At 38.1% G+C, this 20,978-nt stretch overlaps 2 protein-coding genes across 2 annotated transcripts; both read right to left on the reverse strand.

Moving 5' to 3' along the window:
• Nucleotides 1-10,787: 10,787 nt before the first annotated feature.
• LOC140885450 (protein RGF1 INDUCIBLE TRANSCRIPTION FACTOR 1) lies at nt 10,788-14,477 on the reverse strand. The gene is made up of 4 exons (XM_073292409.1): nt 14,349-14,477; nt 13,941-14,219; nt 12,481-12,648; nt 10,788-11,235 (listed from the first exon to the last, which is right to left on the reverse strand). Exons 1-4 carry the CDS (start codon nt 14,349-14,351, stop codon nt 10,996-10,998), a joined length of 690 nt encoding a protein of 229 aa, XP_073148510.1. The 5' UTR covers nt 14,352-14,477; the 3' UTR covers nt 10,788-10,995.
• Nucleotides 14,478-17,127: 2,650 nt separating this feature from the next.
• On the reverse strand, nt 17,128-20,183 carry LOC140885027 (PHD finger protein MALE MEIOCYTE DEATH 1-like). Its single transcript, XM_073291945.1, has 3 exons — nt 19,849-20,183; nt 18,921-19,164; nt 17,128-18,829 (listed from the first exon to the last, which is right to left on the reverse strand). Exons 1-3 carry the CDS (start codon nt 20,153-20,155, stop codon nt 17,242-17,244), a joined length of 2,139 nt encoding a protein of 712 aa, XP_073148046.1. The 5' UTR covers nt 20,156-20,183; the 3' UTR covers nt 17,128-17,241.
• Nucleotides 20,184-20,978: the final 795 nt, after the last annotated feature.

Consider the following 20,978-nt stretch of genomic DNA (forward strand, 5'->3'; position numbering starts at 1 on the left):
GACATGATTATATGCTGCATACATCTGCATCTTGAGCTATATCTTTTGAGATGTCTGTTAGTAGGGTTTTACCCTATCCTGTTAGTGGATGGACTTCCATCGATTTGGGTCCGGAGTATCCACTGGTTTTTGGTATGTGAGCCACCTCCTGAAGCGACGGCACAGCGTGCTACATACCAGGGCCCGGTCTGTCTTTGGTACCTGATTCTTGACCTCTAGTCAGTAGACGGTACACTTGCATTCATGTATACTCATACTCTCGTGTTGAGCGTTTTATGCTCACGTCTCGTACTCTGTGTTTCTGGACACCCTATTCCATGGGGCAGGTTTGCGATTGGATGAGGCGGGTGGATCCAAGAGGGGCTAGGCAGTGGTTGGCCAGCTGGAGCTTTGCCTAGGGTTTATTCTTATTGTATTGGGTTGATTCCGCTTTCGATTTGGTTGTATAACTATTTGGTTATTTACAGATTCCTTTCCTTGAGATTGTAAAACGTTTATTGTTTCCGCAGCTTAATTCTGGTTTACTGTTTCATTAAGTTAATTGCATGCCTAAGTTCTGTTTAGTAGGTGATCTCGGTAAGGGTCACTACATTTATGGTATCAGAGCATGCATAGTATTCTTGGGATTTAGATTCTGCATAAGATAACCGTGAGGTAAATTTTGTAGATGGTAGACCGCGATGATCAAAGTAGTCATGGAAGTATTGGTGGACGTTGGGGCGATGCTGATCGGGAGCGTCGTCGGGAACTCCATCATCGTTGCCATGATGATCAGCGTTTCAGTGTGTGCCGATTCTTACAGATGGGTCCTAAGCCTTTGGTTGGAGGCGAGTCTTCGGAGGATGCGGAGAACTGGCTAAATCGTATGGAGGTGACGTTTTAGATGTTTCACTGTACTGAGGATCAGAAGATGGAGACTCTTGGTTATCTTTTGGATGGGCGAGCCCGGAAGTGGTGGAGATTCACTTCTGCACCCTTTGTTGCGGCGAGAGGAGTTGCCACTTGGGCCGAGTTTCGCACATCTTTTCAGAAGCTGTATTTTTCTCCTGCATTCCGTCAGATGAAGGCAGGTGAGCTACTGAGTTTACGTCAGGGAGCCATGTCTATTGAGGAGTATCAGCAGAAGTTCTTTGATATGTTATCCTATTGCCCCGAGATTGATGATAGCTCTAAGATGAAGTATAATATGTTCCTTCAGGGCCTTAACCCAGAGATTCATGATCGTGTGGCGGTTGGTGATGATATGACCTACGAGGGTTTGGTGAGTCGTTGTCACCAGGCGGAGGATAGCATTCGGCGTAACAGGTCTTTCTCTTAGTCTAGGCCTGCGAGTTCTTTGGTTCCCCGTGCTCAGTCTTTCAAGAAGTCCGGATCTACTTCTTCTTCCTCTGGTTCCGCTGGTGTTGTTCGTTTTGGGAAGAAGGAGAAGTTTGACCATTGCGGGAAGAACCATCCGACCGACAGATGCCGTAAAGATTCTGGAGCTTGTTTCCGTTGTGGAGACGTTGGTCATCTCCGGAGGGATTGTCCATTATCTGGGGGAGGCGGTTCTGGTTCTGGTTCGGGATCAGGTTCTCAGGCCACCGTTCAGCAGAGGTCTCAGGGATAGTCTGTTGGGAGTTCTCACTTGAAGCCGCGGGCTTCTGGCCAGGTGTTTTCCTTGAGACACGATCAGGCAGTGGAGGAGAATGAGAAGGTCATCGCAGGTACATTTCTGTTATATGGTATACCTGCTCTTGTACTTATTGACACTGGTGCATCTCATTCCTTCATTTATGCACGTTTAGTTAAGAGGCATAAGTTACCATGCATTGCACTAGACGTAGTAGTTTCTGTTTCAACTCCGACGGGTCTATCTGCTTTGGCTAAGCGTCTAGTGATGGGTTGCCCTTTAGAGTTTGAAGGGAACATTCTGATAGTGAATCTCATGGTTCTTGCTATGGACGATTTTGATTGTATTCTGGGGATAGACATGCTGACTACCTATCGAGCTTCAATGGACTGCTATCAGAGATTAGTACGCTTTCATCTGGATGGGAGTGATAGCTGGTTTTTCTATGGTGAGGGAGCGCAACCCACGATGCCGTTGGTATCAGCTTTGAGAGTCTGTCGTGCTCTAGAGTCTGGCGGGGAAGGTTACCTCATTTATGCAGTTGATTTGACTGCTGAGAGCATTGGGATAGAGAGTATTCCGGTTGTGGATGAATTTCCAGATGTATTTCCAGATGAGATTCCAGGTTTTCCTCCTGTTAGGGAAGTTGAGTTTGGCATAGAGTTGATGCCAGGTACTTCTTCTATTTTGCGAGCACCGTATCGTTTGGCTCCATCAGAGATGCGAGAGTTGAAGAATCAGTTACAAGACCTTTTGGACAAGGGGTACATTCGTCCTAGTGTATCTCCTTGGGGAGCTCCTGTTCTTTTTGTGAAGAAGAAGGATGGGTCTATGTGGTTGTGCATTGACTATCGGCAGCTGAACCGAGTTACTGTGAAAAACAAGTATCATTTGCCTTGTATTGATGACTTGTTTGATCAGTTGCAGGGTACTTCGGTTTACTCCAAGATTGACTTGAGATCTGGGTATCATCAGATGAGAGTTCAAGATCAGGACTTAAACAAGACTGCATTCCGCACTTGCTATGGGCATTACGAGTTTTTAGTGATGCCGTTTGGATTGACAAATGCACCGGCTATATTTATGGATCTGATGAACCTTGTTTTCAGGGAGTATTTGGACAAGTTTGTCGTGGTTTTCATTGACGACATTCTGGTGTTTTCGTGTAATGCGGACGAGCATGTTTCTCAGTTACGGTTGGTACTGCAGACTCTTTGGGATGAGCAGTTGTATGCCAAACTAAGTAAGTGTGAGTTCTGGATGGATCGAGTGGTCTTTCTTGGCCATATCATATCTAGAGAGGGGATTTCTGTTGATCCGAGCAAGATTGAAGTTGTGCTTAATTGGTCGCGTCCGACGATGGTTGCTGAGATCCGTAGTTTTTTGGGTCTAGCAGGATACTATCGTCGCTTCATTCTGAACTTTTCACATCTAGCCCGACCATTGATGCAGCTTACCCGCAAGGGTGTTGATTTCGAGTGGTCCTCAGAGTGCGAGGAGAATTTTTGTGAACTTCGACGACGATTGACTTTTGTGCCGGTGTTGGCATTACTGTAGCGACCCGACCCGGATCCACTACCTAATCAGAGTTAAGAGCATAATTAAGCATGCATTAAATAAAATCGATGCGGAAGACTTAAATACAAATAAATCGGCGGAATACAACCGGCTAAACAAACTCGATTATACAACCCAATCGAATCGAATTTAAATAAAACCTACAGCTAATTCTGCTGTCTTCAAGGTCACTGGCTACTCCAGGCTCCTGGTGCTCAATCCTGCACCTACACCTGCCCCGTCGAATAGGGTATCCAGATACACAAAAAATACTGGACGTGAGCTCTAAGCTCAATAAGAAAGCACGGATAAACATACAAATATGATGCATGCAAATGACAGGGTATCCATATCTGGGATAACTGTATACGAACTGCTCAGACTGGCGCCTGGAATATAAGCTCGTCACATCGGGGTAGCTAACCACTGTGCACGACCACTCATTCCCAAATCACGGACGCGGACCACGGAGTCCTTCAGGTATCAGTACCTAAGGATACTCGATATCAAACGTCCTAACAGGGCTGAGCAACCCTAACTGGCTCATCTCGAAAGATATACAGATGTATAGGCACAAGATGATATGCATATACCGCATAACAATAATAACATGCAAACACATAAATGCAACATATAAGCATGCATATCCGCTGGCAATCTCAGTCAGTACTTACGTACCTTTCTAAGGCAGTCCTAGTAGTTCCACTCTAGGTTCCAAGCCTATCATCAAGTCTACAATGCAAATATTCATGCATCATTCAATAAGCTCTAAAAGCCTTAACTAAGCTATTGCATACTCCTAAATAATTTAAGGAGACCATAGCTATACCTGCATCCGTCGTCAGCCCACTGATGGCGACTATCCCGCAACTAGGGGTACACCCCTGCTGCAGCTCCACAGCTTCGAGCACTGCTCCGCTACACGAGCATTGCTCCGCTACTGTGTCAGACACTGTCTGGCTATAATAAAATATGTTCCCTACTCCAACTCTAAAATAAGAGTACCCAAAGCACTAAATAGAGCCTTGCAAGCGAAGGAGAGGAACTCGGAATTGGCAAGAAATGAATGCCTCGGACCTTATATTTATAGGCATCGATCGGAACCTCCGATCCTCGATCGGAACTTCCGATCCTTGATCGAAACGTCCGATCCTGCCATCGGAGCTTCTGAACATCCTCATCTACAACGTGTCAAAATCTCATCGGTTGACTTCGGATAGGGGTGATCGGAGCTTCCGATCCTGTTCGGAGCTTCCGATCAACCACACGTCATGGATGACGTAATTCGATCGGAGCTTCCGATCGTTCATCGGAGCTTCCGATCACCTTCGGAGCATCCGATCCTAACTTCGGAGCTTTCGATCTGTCTGACCCTCCGGACCATTCTGATCATTTTGGGTCTATTTTCGGGCTCCGTTAATCCATTTAAAAGTCTCCTTAATCACGTTTTACTAAATCTAACAATCACACGATAATTACTCATTATCGTTAATTCTGAATATGGGCCACTACAATTACCGTCAGGATCTGGAGGGTATGTGGTTTACACAGATGCTTCTCTTCAGGGGTTAGGTTGTGTTCTGACTCAGAATGGGCATGTAATCGCATAAGCCTCTAGACAGTTGAAGTTGCACGAAGAAAATTATCCAGTCCATGATTTGGAGTTGGCAGCTATTGTGTTCGCTTTGAAGATCTGGCGTCATTATCTGTATGGCAAGAAATTTGAGATCTTCACCGACTACAAGAGTCTTAAGTATTTGTTCACTCGGGCTGAGTTGAACATGAGGCAGAGGCATTGGATGTACTTGCTTAAGGACCATGATTGCGAGATTAAGTACCATCCGGGAACTGCTAATCTCACTGCTGATGCTTTGAGTCGCAAGGTGCGACTATCCGCACTTTAGACTTGTTCGATGTCCAGTGCGATCGGGGAGTGTTGTTCTTTAGGGTATACCTTCAAGCACAAGAAAGGTATGAAGAGTATCCAGATGTTTGCGATATTATCTGAGCCAGCTTTGTATTCACGGATTCGAGATGCTCAGATGTCTGACTCGAAGACCCAGCGTTTGGCTCGTCTAGCCAACGAGGGTAGCACGTCTGGATTTCACTATCAGTCAGATGGTTTTCTGTGTTTGTCTGGTAGACTTGTGATTTCAGAGGATGAAGAGTTGCGAGAGGAGATTTTTTCTCAGGCACATCGTACTAAGTTGAGTATCTATCCGGGGAGCAACAAGATGTATAAGGATCTGCATACTCGATTTTGGTGGAAGGGAATGAAATGCAGTGTGTATCAGTATGTTTAAAAAAGCTTGGTTTGCCAGCAAGTTAAGGCAGAGCACCGATGACCTGGAGGTTTGCTTCACAGTCTGTCTATTCCTGAGTGGAAATGAGAGCTTATCACGATGGATTTTGTGACCCATTTGCCGGTATCCTCGAGGAACTGTGATGCTATCTGGGTTGTGGTGGACCGACTCACCAAGTCAGCTCATTTTATTTCCTATAGCTGAGAGTACAATGTGGATCGTATGGCTCGGTTGTACATTTAGGAGATCGTTCGACTTCATGGAGTGCCTGTGAGCATTGTCAGCGATCGAGACCCCAGGTTTACTTCTAGGTTCTGGGGAAGTGTTCAGCGTGCGATGGGCACTACTATCAGTTTGAGTACTGCTTATCATCCGGAGACGGATGGTCAGTCAGAGCACACTATCCGTACTTTGGAGGATATGCTTTGAGCGTGCGTTATGGATTTTGGTTCAGCCTGGCAGGATCATTTTCCATTGATTGTGTGACATCCGGAGCCAAAAAGTCCTAGGGCGGTACATGGTCCGCAATATGGGTGGTTAATACCTGAAAGATGGAAACCCCACCAAAGAATGGGCGACGGGTGACATGAATGAACCGATCCCGTGCCGGAATGAGAGGAGATTCTGAGACTGTGTAGGTATGGGACTACATAGTTGAGGAGGGCATAAAAGATTTCATATGTACTACTCATATCAAGAAGGTGAATCTTCTTTTCGGGAGCTCATCACATAAGAACTCCAAAGTTAAGCGTGCTTGACTTGGGGCAATTATAGGATGGGTGACCCCCTGGAAAGTTTTCCAGGGTGCGTGTGAGTGAGGACATAAACACGCTGAAAAGACCCGTCTTGATACAGTGGGTCGTTACAAATGGTATCAGAGCCGACCTCTCTTAGTACGGTATGGTTCGGGGACGAACCAAGCGGAAGCTGGTGGGCATGTGACATCCGGAGCCAAAAAGTCCTAGGGCGGTACATGGTCCGCAATATGGGTGGTTAATACCTGAAAGATGGAAACCCCACCAAAGAATGGGCGACGGGTGACATGAATGAACCGATCCCGTGCCGGAATGAGAGGAGATTCTGAGACTGTGTAGGTATGGGACTACATAGTTGAGGAGGGCATAAAAGATTTCATATGTACTACTCATATCAAGAAGGTGCATCTTCTTTTCGGGAGCTCATCACATAAGAACTCCAAAGTTAAGCGTGCTTGACTTGGGGCAATTATAGGATGGGTGACCCCCTGGGAAGTTTCTCAGGGTGCGTGTGAGTGAGGACATAAGCACGCTGAAAAGACCCGTCTCTGATACAGTGGGTCGTTACAGATTGAGTTTGCGTACAACAACAGCTATCATAGTAGCATTGGGATGACACCTTTTGAGGCGTTGTACGGATGACATTGTCGTACTCCACTCTTTTGGGAAGAAGTGGGGGAGAGACAGGCTGAAGGACCGGAGTTAATCCAGCAGGCAGCAGATATTGTTGATCAGATCAAGAAACTAATTAAGACTACACAAGATCGTCAGGCCAGCTATGCTAATACTAAGCGTAGGCCTTTGCGGTTTGATGTTGGGGAGAAGGTGTTTCTAAGAGTTTCACCTTTCCGTAGGATTCTCAGATTTGGCCTCAAGGGCAAGTTGTCTCCCAGATTTATCGGTCCGTTTGAGATCTTAGAGAGCATTGGTGATTTAGCGTATCGGCTAGCCTTGCCACCGTATCTGTCCAGTATTCACGACATGTTCCACGTATCTCTGTTGCGACGGTATGTGGCGGATCAGTCTCATATTCTGCAGCCGTCTGAGGTTCAGGTGGATACGGATTTGACCTACGTTGAGAGACATATTCGTATCCTGGATCATAAGGATAAGGTCTTGCGAAATAAAGTCATTCATCTGGTTTTATTTCAGTGGCAGCGTCGAGGCACTTAAGAAGCCACTTGGGAACTCGAGAGCAGGATGCGTTCAGAACATCCTGAGTTATTTTAATTTCATTTTTGAGTTGTATTCAGTTATGAACTCTGTAAAGTTTGCTTGAATAAAAGATGTTTCTGCATGTTGTTTCGAAATCAGTACTTAAGATCTGATTTCGAGGACGAAATATCTTAAGTGAGGGAGAATGTAGTAGCCCGTACCCAGAATTAATGAGTAAGTGTTATTAATCCAACAAATCATGATTAAGGGGACTTCAAATGGATAAACGGAGTCCGGAATTAGACCCATAATGATCAAAAATGCTCCGGAGGATCAGGCGGAATGGACGCAACGTTCGTGCCATCAGAATGCATCATTTCTTACGCACTTGATGGGACATCGGAAGCAACGAAGGGGAACGGAAGCAACGTTCGTCGGACGAACGAACGCAACGATGAGGAACGGACGTTCCGTTCCATGTCTATAAATAGAGGTGCCGAAATTCACTTTCAGATGCACCAATCACCTCTCTTCTCTCGATTCCTTGGTCTTCCAGCTTAGATCTAGGGCATTCTAGGCGTCCCATTGGGAATCCAAAAGTGGCGTAGAGATCCAGGCGTCGTAGCGGAGCTGTGGCCTAGTTTTGAGGCAAGTGACATCAACAAGCTAACGACGGACGTAGGTATAGCTTTTGCTTCCTAAAAATATTTAGGAGTATGCAATAGCTTAGTTAAGGATTTTAGAGCACTTTAATGATATTAGTATCATTTGGCTTTGTAGTGCGGATTATAGGCGTAGACCTAAAGCTGGTAGAGCGCGCCTAGTATTTGAGGTATGAAAGTACTGTTCGAGATATCCTGACTGAGTATGCATGTTTTATGTGACTGCATGGTTTATATGACATGATTATATGCTGCATACATCTGCATCTTGAGCTATCTTTTTTGAGATGTCTGTTAGTAGGGTTTTACCCTATCCTGTTAGTGGATGGACTTTCATCGATTTGGGTCCGGAGTATCCACTGGTTTTTGATATGTGAGCCACCTCCTGAAGCGACGGCACAGCGTGCTACATACCAGGGCCCGGTCTATCTTTGGTATCTGATTCTTGACCTCTAGTCAGTAGACGGTACACTTGCATTTATGTATACTCATACTCTTGTGCTGAGCGTTTTATGCTCATATCTCGTACTCTGTGTTTCTGGACACCCTATTCCATGGGGCAGGTTTGCGATTGGATGAGGCGGGTGGATCCAAGAGGGTCTAGGCAGTGGTTGGCCAGCTGGAGCTTCGCCTAGGGTTTATTCTTATTTTATTGGGTTGATTCAGCTTTCGATTTGGTTGTATAACTATTTGGGTATCTACAGATTCTTTTTCTTGGGATTGTATAACGTTTATTGTTTCCGCAGCTTAATTCTGGTTTACTGTTTCATTAAGTTAATTGCATGCCTAAGTTCTGTTTAGTGGATGATCTCGGTAAGGGTCACTACACTTTAGTTGTGGGATTTTTATGCATAAGATTTTATCATGATTTAGCAATTAATTTTATGTTATTTGATTGCATGTAATATACTTATATTTTTATATAGTGTATATTAAGTTATGTAAAATTATTTAAGTATGGTATATATATATATGTATGGGCATATATATATAGTATAAAAAAAAAATTCAGTAGTAGTTTGGGTTGTTTCAATGAAAGTTTCTTCAAAAGTGTCCAAGTTTTCGCAAGTACTGGCGGATTCCCGGAAATGACGTCGGAAACAGTATTTTTTTCTTAAGTCTAGTAGAGTGTAAGTCACAGTAGGTTATTCCAATTCTGGTACTGTTCGGCTAGGAATTTAAGGAAACTCATTGAAGGAAAAATGTAGGAAATCACGAAACACATCTACGAAAAAAGGATAAAAATCGAATTTTTTCCTTGTAATGTCTAGTATTCTAAGGGGTCGGCCGATGATCGGAAAATTTGCCAGAAACTGCCTTTTTCGGTGGTCAATATACCTAGAAAAAACAGTTTGGAAAAGTTAAATTTGGGCAAAATCAACTTTGAATTTTTACACACTTTGAATACAAAAGTTGTAGAACTTTTATGAGTTATACCTACCGTCAAAGTTTCAGAATTTTTGGAACTACTTTCAAATTTTTATGAATTTTCTTGCAAATTATAAAAGAGGTCCACACTTGTTTGAGTACAAATTTTTATCATGAACTAGTCTAGCATCCGGTAGTATTACTAACATATAAAATATCCTAAAATTATAGGAATTTGAAGTACATCTACTAATTCGGATAGTAAGTATTGAGGTGAGGTTTCATTTCGTGAAGAATATTATCTTTTGTACAGCCCTTTTGGCATTCTGCCTGGAAATTATAATATAATATCATCATAAATATTGTTCATCTTATTTTATTGATTTATTTTTGTTTATACCTGATTATTGCATTTATCTAAATGAAATAATATCTTGGTTCATCATCGAACGAATGAATGAATGATCGAAAGATCAAATGATTGAATGAATAAAGATTGTCATCCAAAGAAAGAGCCATGAACAATGTACTTCGGTCTGCAATTGAGTCCACTGGACAACAGACTTTAGTATGGATATTGAGTCCAATGAACAACGAGTTAAACCCGGATATATGGTTCATCTGAATAACGTGACTTCGGTCCGGATATATTTGTTCACTTTGGCTCACCATCATCATCATTATCGGAATGGTTATTACTAACTATTGAATTCTTACACACTTATATGAGCTTTGTTATTTCTAATGTTACTACTATTTCAAAGAAATATATCATCCTATGAAAAATTATTTATTCTCACTGAGTCATTAAAGACTTAACCTCTATATTTTCAATCTATTGTAATTTCTAGAGTCAGGGTTCCCAGAAATGAAAAATAAAGAAAATGGCAGTGAGTGATCCATCTTTTGCCTCGAATAAGTTCTGGATTTGTGTTTTATGTAGTCTCTGTTATGTTCATCAGAGTCCGTTTACCTAGTAAAATAAAGTAATGTTATTTCCAATATTCTATGTACTACTATTTGTTAAGAATCAGTCTTGTTGTATTAAAGTACCTTATGATAATTTTATTTTTATAATTCGCTTCCGCATATATTATTAGTTCAAATGATCTGTTACTACCTACTGCACTTCTATTAGGGACACAATTCCTACAGAGAGTGTTGATAGGGAATGTAGCATCTAACAAATGTTAGACTCCGAGTCGGGTGCCACAGAGGTGGCATCTTTGTGAAATGTAGTACTGATTGATATTTTCTTCGAGTCGTCAAAATATAAAATTAAATAAATTATAGAAGAAAAAAAAAGCGCCTAGTTACACTCCAATGATAATCCAATATAACTTTCTCATAAATCATTGAACACTCTCCCAAACACACCCCTAAAATACATATTTAATATGATTCCAAAAAAATATAAAAATACACGTTTAATATACAATCCACAATGTGCTTAATTCAAATCAAATATATCGTATCAAATTTTTTTTTCTTTTAATAATTTATTGTGATTTATAATAATATATCAAAAAATAAATAAATAAAAATGGTGTAAATTTCTCTTCGCAAGAGTATTCACGAGGTTCTTAAAACAAAGGAGCTCTCCTAGGCAAACCCTTCCTCTTACTCAACATCTTCTTGAGCCTTAAAGATGAATCAAACCACTCTTGAACCACTTCCGAAGACTCGGTTAAAGAAAATGATGAATCGTATCCATTTTCCTTCGTACCTTCGCAGTCGAATGTCGCGAGATCGTCACCCTTGGAGATTGGCATCGAGACGACCTTGTTCGTTTTATTTATGACAGTTCCCGTATCCATCGACACCTACGTACGTACATGTTCAATAAAACTTTTCTCAATAAGAAATCAATAGGCAATATGATATTAAAAACCTCACTAAAACTTTAATTTTAAGCATTCTCATATGTACCCCACAATTTTTTTCATATAATATCTCGAATTCGGAAAGAATTGAAGTCCATTAAGATTATGATCGGCATTCTCTATACTATCTATATTATTATTATCTCTCTATATATATAAAAAATCTCCCCCTTAAAAATCATCTTTTAAATTGCCGAAATTGCCCTTATGTAACATAAATATTACAATTTTATTTTTATTTGTTTTTTTTTTTGAAATTTTGAAATTTCAAATTTCCATATTTTTCTCAACTAAACATTGTAGATAAGATAAATTGATAAAAACAAATTAAATTTATTTTTATATTATTTTATAAATGTTAAAAAATAAATTTAAATATTATTGAAAAAATAATATTTATATATAACATACAATATTAAATATATTATATGATTTTATACACACGCAACGCGTGTGCGATTATGCTAGTTATTATATTATTAAACTTGAGCACCTCATACTCACTAACTTTCGTATGTGAATGTGATACCAAAGTTTGTTTACAGTTTTACCCTTCAATCGTTATAATATTTGTTATATAACTTTGTTAATGTGAGTTTATTAGCAATTTTCCTACCTTTCTTAATATTTTCTGATATTTTTCCTCCAACTTCTCTCTATTATATTTCAAAGTTCGAATTATCTCAACAAAAAAATCATATCTAATCTATAAGTATCATATCCTAATAAAAAAATATTCTATTTTAATACAAATTATCAAACCAAAAAAAAATTAATATGTTCAGGCATTGCATAACACTAGTAAGTGAAATGCTACATGTACAAGTACTGTTTCAATACATATTTAAGAGTTAAGATTTATCGATATATGTGACTTGTGAATCCACTTTAGTAAATCCCATAAATATTGATAAATCTCCAAACTTAAACATCATTGAGAAGTGCGTGATGAAATTATCCTAAATCTTGATAAGATGAATATGTTCAGGCATCGCATAACACTAGTAAGTGAAATGCTACATGTACAAGTACTGTTTCAATGCATATTTAAGGATTGAGATTTATCGATACATGTGACTTGTGAATCCATTTCAGTAAATCCCATAAATATTGATAAATCTCCAAACTTAAACATCATTGAGAAGTGCGTGATGAAATTATCCTAAATCTTGATAAGATGAATACCTTGCAAGCAATAGAACAGAAGCGATTAGGGGAGTCTTGTAAGTGCCTCTCACATGCTTTGCAATAAGCGCCTCCTCCGCCGCCGACCTTAGCTTTTGAAAATTTTGCATCTTTTAAATGTGGTCGGGGCTTCAAATGAACTGCTTTTTCACCGTTGATTTTGTATGCCTGGATCAATGATTTACGTCAATATAATAAAAGATACTTTATCATATGTGTACATAGAAAATTAATTAATGTCAACGAGTTCATCATTATCAAAAAAATAAATAAAATTGAACTAATGAAATAAATCCTAAAATCTATGTCATCCCATTAATTAACATCATTTTCGGGAGCAGGAATGCTAGGGTTAGTTGCAAATCCTATCTTGCACGATTTTTATGTGGTCGAGGAGTGTAGAAATATTTTTTTGTGGATCAAAAAATACAAATATATATTTTTTTTGACAGAAAATGATTGTAAAGTTATGTTTGAATTTAAATATTAGAAAAAATATACTTTATTTCATATAAAGAAACAATCAATTTATTACAACAACAATATACGATGTTAAAATAATGTATAAGGTCCGATCACTAGTTAATATTGGACGACAGTGGACTATTGACTATTCAATATCGACTTGTCGTACCAACTTTTTATATATTTCTTGCGACCAAATTTTATTAAAATATTTTTTGATCATCTTTAAAAAATTTATTAATGCTATTAGATAACATCAACCATTATTATATTTTAAAAAATCATAGACAAATAACAGAAATTTAGGGAGGGTTTGTCTTCGATTTCTCGTGTTTCTAATGCAAAAGACCTTTCATTAATAAATAAATCACTATAAAAGAAATTAATTTATTTACTATTGTAAATTTAAAATTAATCAAATTGGAGAAATGTGACATGATCTCACGACTCTATAATCATGAGATGAGTCAACGCAATCTATATATACAATCAAAAGCAATATCTTTAATATAAACAATAATATTTTTCATAAGTCGGGTCGAATCATAAATCCCTATAACATCATTGAAAAAAAAGAACTCGTTATTGACTTTGGAAATTTATTGAGAGATGCTCCGAAATTGGGTTAATATTTTATACTCATAAATAAATACCTTGTTTCGCATACGATAATGAATTTTCCATATAAAAAAACTGTTTCTTTAAAACAATTTTTCACCATGAAATAGCAAGCTCTCGATCAAATCAATTGGTAAAATATTTCATCCTTTTCATCACCGTATCATACAATTGCGAAAACAAAAACATACAAATCAATTTTTCTTTAAAAAATATACATATATCGACCCAAATTTCGTATCTGATTTTAGAATATCCCTTAAGAATTAAGTAAAATTCCAATCCAAAAGATGATAACTATATAGAGAACAATCAATCCACCATTTTTAATTATCCAATAAATCAAAACGAAAATAAAACAGAAAACAGAGACTAACTTGAATTTGGGAACAATCGAGGTATCTCTGAATATCCTGCAGCCGAACGACGTCGTGGTAGACATACTTGCAGACTTGGACCAGTCGATGGAGGCAATCGTGATCCGACGAAGTGACGCAATGCTTACACAAGCAAACCACACAATCGATGCAGAAGTATTTCATCTCGTTCTTCCTCAAATCTCCATGATCCGCGCACGCGCTGAAGAATTTACTGCGCATTAAATCGGAAACCCACTCCGCTGATTTCCGCCTCTTCAATCGGATTCTGGGTCCAATCTGCATGCGCAAAACAAATACTATGATTAACAAGGAGATTTATTACGATCCAAATCAATTCAAATTCGCCCATAAGTGGCTGAATGCAGATTGTTATGCTCGAGTTCCATTTACAATCCAATGATTTACCATTTTCAATCGAGAGACAGGAAAATAGTGGAGCGAAATGACTTGAAAAAAGTGATTTTTTTAGAGTGAGCTAAAATTCTTCAAACCCGGTGGTTCCGGTAGACATACATGATATATATACCCGTCTCGGACCTGTTCACGGCACAGGGGGTGTTCATTTAATCTGATACAAATCGAATTTAACAATTCGATTTGTAGAAAAACCGAAAATGGGTTTGATTTTCGGTTTTAATCGAAATTCATTTTTTATTATTTATTTATATTTATTATTATTTATTTTATTAATAAAAAATAAAAAAAATGATTTAAAAAATTAAAAGAAAAAAAACTTTTTTTCGATTCGATTCAGTTAACCAGGATAAGAAAATCGAACCGAACCGAAAAATAAAAAATCGAACAAAATTTTCGGTTCGGTTCTCGGTTTCGTTTCGCTTCGATTCGGACGGTTAACCGATCCGTGAACATCCCTTGTTCACACGTTGTATGTTTATATAATTAGACGTGTTTCATGTTTGTGCAGTCGATTTTCTATGGTGTTTATAAGTTAAGTTTGATATAAATCTACAAATATAAATATTAAAAGTATTTCTAATTATTTTGTTATCTTATGTAATTGTTATTTTTTTAAAAAAAAAACATAAATAAGGGTGTGATCATGTTAAAAATATTTGTAATTCGTGAGAATTTTGACTTTTGGTATAAATGATTTTGTAAGTATATGAGTGATTTGTTTTGTGGGATTTGCGTGGCTTACTAGGAAGTTGTTCTTTTTATAATATAGTTAAGTATTGACATTTTTGTCAAAAGCAAAAGAAAGCTAATGATATGTTCACACACAATAATGGATTTGGACCTGCTACTGGCGGGAAAAAAGAAGTAATGATGGCCGTTGGATCTGAGTGGGGTCCAAAGAATAAGGATATCCCACTAATCTCGGCCGTTGTTTCCGCAGTTATGGATGCGCCTCCTCTTTCACTGTGCAATTTTTTAATATATGTCTTGATTGGAAAGTTTGATCAGATTTTGATTTAAATTTAGAATTTATGGTTAAAGTTTGTTTTAATTTTTAGAACGTTAATTTTTTTTTATCAAATGATCTCATCGATCAATTTTGTAATACAGAACTCTGACCAAACTCATTAACAGTATTAGTTTTTAAGTCTTTAAGTTAAAAATATAGATTGGATGGATCTGTCTCACAGTCATAGATCTATGAGACAGTCTCACAAAATGATTACTCTTACTAGGAAATAGAATTTAATAAAGAGAAACGTCCACCAGTTTAGTAGATCGAGCCGTTAATCATGAAATTCGATGGGATTCGGATTTATAAATCCTTTTCGATGTTATTGATAAATGAGTCTTTAAAACAGGAATAGTATTTGGAGGAAGAATTATTAAACTAGTCCGTTGTGTTTGGTTTTGTGATTAATCTCTAGTTTGGTACTCAAATGGATAAAACAAACTCATGTACCCCTCAATACTAATAATCCATATAGATTAATCATCCACATAAATTTCAATAATACCCCTTGTCCTAAAAAAAACCCACAATTCTCTTTCCTATGAACATTGATTCTAAAATAATTGATAATGATATCTGGCATTAAGTTGGTGACAAGAGCTTGGAAGCAAATGTTTCAAATATTTTCGTTTAAGTTATTATTTTGCTATTCGATTAATTCGATTGAGTTATATAATTATCTAATGTTTAATTGAGTTTCTATTATTATTTCGGGTTTGTATTCTACCGGGTTAGTAGTTCATTTAATTTTCGTAGTTATCTTTGATATTGTTTATCTACTTAAGTTAATTATATGCTTAAAATTCTGACTAATAAGTGATCTGGGTCGGATCAATAACAGGGATGACGTAGAAATGTTAAGCCTTCGAACTCCTTAAATTCTTTTTTTTTTTTGTCATTTCGATGTAATTCTCCATCAATACCATAGACTTTGCTCAAGCAAAATAGCACTATATTATAGTCATAATTCACACCCATATACGCAAACAAATAATAAATTATCTCGTTAAGGAGCAGAGATCATGTCCTTATATACTCGGGTAGAGACCATGTGCTTGGGTCTCGAACTTGTTGGGGGCCCATGTGAACAAAATCAAATTAATTTCCATGGATTGTAATTTATCTAGTCATCATGGATTGCAACCACATTTGTAGTTGGGCCGAGCAGAATTGGAAACCCAATGAACATTTCCTTGCTGTCCAATGTGGAGGGCCGGCAACTCCAATATCCAACTACCTCTTCAGCCTACGCGGGCCCAATCGGAAAATTTAAAACTTTATTAAACTAAAAATCTCCAATTTGGATTAAATGTTTTTGATTCGTATAAGAAATTTAAAAAGTATTATTTAGAACTATTCATTTGAATAAGAATTTGAAAATGGATTGTAATAAATCGAAAATGACCATAAATTGAAAGACAAAGAATTTCAAATACATGAATTTTAATTTGAATCAAGTGTTCGAAATCTAACATCGAGACTCGAGATTAACCTCGAGAAGAAGAGATCCTGGCCTAGTTTACATCACTCCCTTGTATGATTTTATCATTTTATATTATAGTAAGAGCACGCCTTGGGCAGTCGTCTCGTCCCAAAAATAGATTCGAATATACAACGTCATCTTCTAGAAGATCATACCATGAAACATAAAGTCAAGATCCAATACTGATTTTTCCTTTACCAAAAGTTAATGAATCTACTAATTAAGCTCCCTATAAATGAATGTGCAATATGTACTAAGGTTGAATCCACAACTTTACACAGCTTGATAATAAGGACAGCAGCTAAATGAAAAATGAAAACAAATTGCTTCTGCCTCTCTTATTGCATTCTTGTGCTTAAAATCTGATACACAAGAAGATTTGTGTATCATCCACAACATTCTTTCTCAGTTATACCTCTGTATATTTTCCTGTTGCTCCTAAAAGTCCCCCCCAGCTCTTCATACGACACGGTGTCATCCATCGTATTCTTCCATCCATCTTCATATCTCAGGCTCGTAACCAAATCTAGTCCTGATCCTCTCACCCAAACCTCTGAACCAGGATGCACAACACAAGACAGCATCAGTTCGTCTTCTATTCGCTTTAGCGCTCCAATTTGTGTCAGCACAAGGTTATCCATCACACAGTACGTATCCCTCAAGGCACATTGTGCCACCACTTTAAGTTCACCGATTGCAATCGAATGTGGTACCACCACGACTTCACCTGGTGACAGTGGTCGAGTTAGCTCCGTTTCCAACTCATCGAAACTTGGGAATACTTTACATGTCAGTGTCATGAATTGGTTCACAACCTCTTTTTCTATCGGCCATTCCTTCACAAATAGTTTAGAGTCCAAGATTAGCCTAGCTGCTAAACCTATTGAGCTCAACTCAGAATATCCTAATAGCACATTTTTATAAAGAAACAGCACTTCTTCTGAAAGATTCAAGCCTAAGGAACCATTTAAGTTGGCTGACATTTCAAGATTTTCAGAAACACTCATGAGGGAGAACTCGATGCTCTTGGTAATTGGGTTTTTGGAGCGATATACGATTTGATTATCCACTGTTGAATTGTCCAATGATTTCAGAACGAAGTCGATCAACCCTGTGTCACGAACAAGGTCTCTAACCTTGTCACGTAATTCTTGCCGTGGTATGGCCTTGTTTCCTTTGTTTTCTTTCAGAACACTCACAATTGCATTCGCTGCATGCTCCAATTTATCTCTAGACCATCTGCAGTTAAAATTCATTACTGGAATCGGCCATTTCATCGATTCTGCCTCTTTCACAATGTCATGGATGGTGAATTCCACTAACCTACCGTATGGATTTATGGTGCGACGAATGATTTGATTCCCCACTTGGAAACACCTGATACACTTGAGCACGAAATCAATCAAACCTGTATCTCCAATAGATTTTCTTGCTTCTTCCCTCAACTCATGCCTCGTCATACCCTCTTTACCATCAAAGTTATTTGTTTTGTGTTCATTCAACAGATCGACAATCACTGTGAGCACTCCCTCCAGCCTCTTTGTAGACCACCTGCAATCACCTTTCGCCATTGAATGCACGAATGACTCTAAGCTGGTTGTGTTTTCTCTGGTTGTTGAGTCAAGTTCAGAAGGTCTGAAAACAGGAACCACAAGCCTTGATTTACGTCTCATCATGTAATTTAACAGATCACCGATTGTGGCTAATGATTTATCACTCGTTTCTCTGTACTTGTTTATCAATTCTCTGATTTCCTTTCCATTTCTCCTCTTCTTGAAATCACTGACAATTTTATCAAGATCTAATGAGCTCAGCACTTTCATCGCGGAACACAGTTCTTGGTCTGTAATTCCAGAAAATCTATCACTAAATTTGTAACCCCATTTTGAATACCATGAATGCCCATAAGCTACACCATAAATTAATCTCAACTCAATCGATCCCTTTCTTGAAACATCGCGGACAGAAATTTTCCTGCAAAAAGAGACACTAGCATCTAACAAAACTTTCAACCTAAAGCATATTAACCAAATTAAATTTTACAAGATTCCAAACATAAACTAACCTGGCTCTAAGAACCGTGCAAAGGCGGTTCCAGAACTCCATAACTTCACTGACACCGACAAAATTTGTGCCGTCTTTTATACCATTGACACAGATTAGATGTCCATATCCATTACAGTGAATCAAGCCATACAAACTATGGCTGTGGAACTGAGAAAAATTCCCATGTAATGGTTTATCCCAATTCTCATAAGATGGGATTATCAAATGATACTTTCTCTTGCAGACAAAATGGTGGCCCCATCCTACAACGCATACATCACAAGAACAAAAGAAGCAAAATCATAATTAATTTCCTCATCTTTCGAAAACACAAGAAAAATAACACCAAGAAACTTGTGAAAACAAAGGGACCAACAGATTAAAATTTGATTACATGGTATCCGATGATCACAGAAAGTTAGCAAAAGAAAGAACGAAACCCTTCCCCCACCCCCCAACCAAAAAAAATAAAAAAAAATCAACAATCCACGTTCAAATTCATCAAGAACCAATTTCGCAAATATTCAGCCAAATTGGATTACCCAAATTTTCCACAAAGAAATATTACCATAAAAGTACCCAGCGAATTAAAACCACCTGATAATGCACAATGATTACAGTAAGGAATCTCATAATTAATTTCCTTATGCCTCGAAAACCCAAAAAACTAACATGAAGAGATTTATGAAAACAAAGAAACCATCAAGAAACTTTCCAGACGATTCAATTACATGATAACTGACGATCACAGAAAGTTCTTGAAAAGCACAACGAAGCCGACCCAAAGAACAGCATCCGGTAATCAAATTCACCAAGAACAAGTGGAACGAAAGAAAGAATCAATCGCGCAAATACTCAACGAAATTTATACGAAAAACCCAGAACTATAAAAATCAAATTCACCAAGAAAACTGTAACCACAACAGTATCCATCAAATTCAAATCACCTGATAATTTACAATGATCACAGTAAGGATTATCTGAATTCGAAACTGTTTCTTCAATAACAAACAGTGGGAAAGCTCCATCGTTTTCAGTGACAAGAGACGTGCACCAAACGGGCATATCATCAACCGTATAATCCTCAATCTCCGCGAAATTCTGAAGGAATAACAGAACGTTTTCTCTGAAAGATCCCAACAGAGTCTTGCTAACCAAACCAGGGCCCGCAAAATCTTCGAATTGAAGCAGTTTCTTCGGGTTGATTTTCTTTATCCTCATGTTGCAGGCTTCATTGAATGAATTGGACGCCATTAAAGAGAATCTTGCAATTTCTTCACAGTTTTTTTTTTCTTTTTTCTTGTTTTATTTTTTTCGATTTTTGAGTTTCAAATTCCGAGTGAAGAGAGGAAGAAAGAGGTTATATAAATCTTGGCGCTTGAAACCTCAGAGACTGAATTTACTAAAATAGCCCTGACCTGGAGGGAAATATGCCGGCAGTTTTGGGTCGGTTGGGGGGTTTTCGGGTAATTCATCTGGTGTAGTAACGAAGTGTTGAGCATGAACGATTCTGATTCACGTGGGCGTGAAGGTGGATTACGGTTGGTTCTCTACGGTGAGTTGCTACGGTTCCTACAATTTGATTGTTGTTTTCGAGTATTGTTTTTGTTATACTTGGACTCTATATTTTGGTATTATATTTAGAGGAGGAGAGGTGAATTTTGTACTAATTTATGGGAATATTTTGTATGCGTAAAAATAGAGGTGAATTTTGTAATAATTTGTTTGCATATTTTGTATGCGTAAAAATACAGATAAAAACATGACAAAGATGTATTTGAGTTGGTGAATAGGTGAGCATTTGGTCTCGAGTTGATTCCATGGTAAATCTTTTGAGCGAGTTTGTTGTACAAGGTTTGTCCACGCATTGATATTGATGCCTTGACATAGATTTAAGGGTTGACATTGATTTATACATGTGAGGTCAACTATTTTTTAATGAACCACAATGATGCATGTTCATCTTATATCTATCATGAGGGTAATGTCCTTGTAAGTAGCATGAAATATTATGTGCTATTATCTAGCTCAACTTTTAATTTTTCTTTCCTTTTTTACATTCTAATAAGTGCGACAT

This window comes from Henckelia pumila, chromosome 2 (genome assembly GCF_033568475.1).
Source record: "Henckelia pumila isolate YLH828 chromosome 2, ASM3356847v2, whole genome shotgun sequence".
Taxonomy (NCBI): Eukaryota; Viridiplantae; Streptophyta; class Magnoliopsida; order Lamiales; family Gesneriaceae; genus Henckelia; species Henckelia pumila.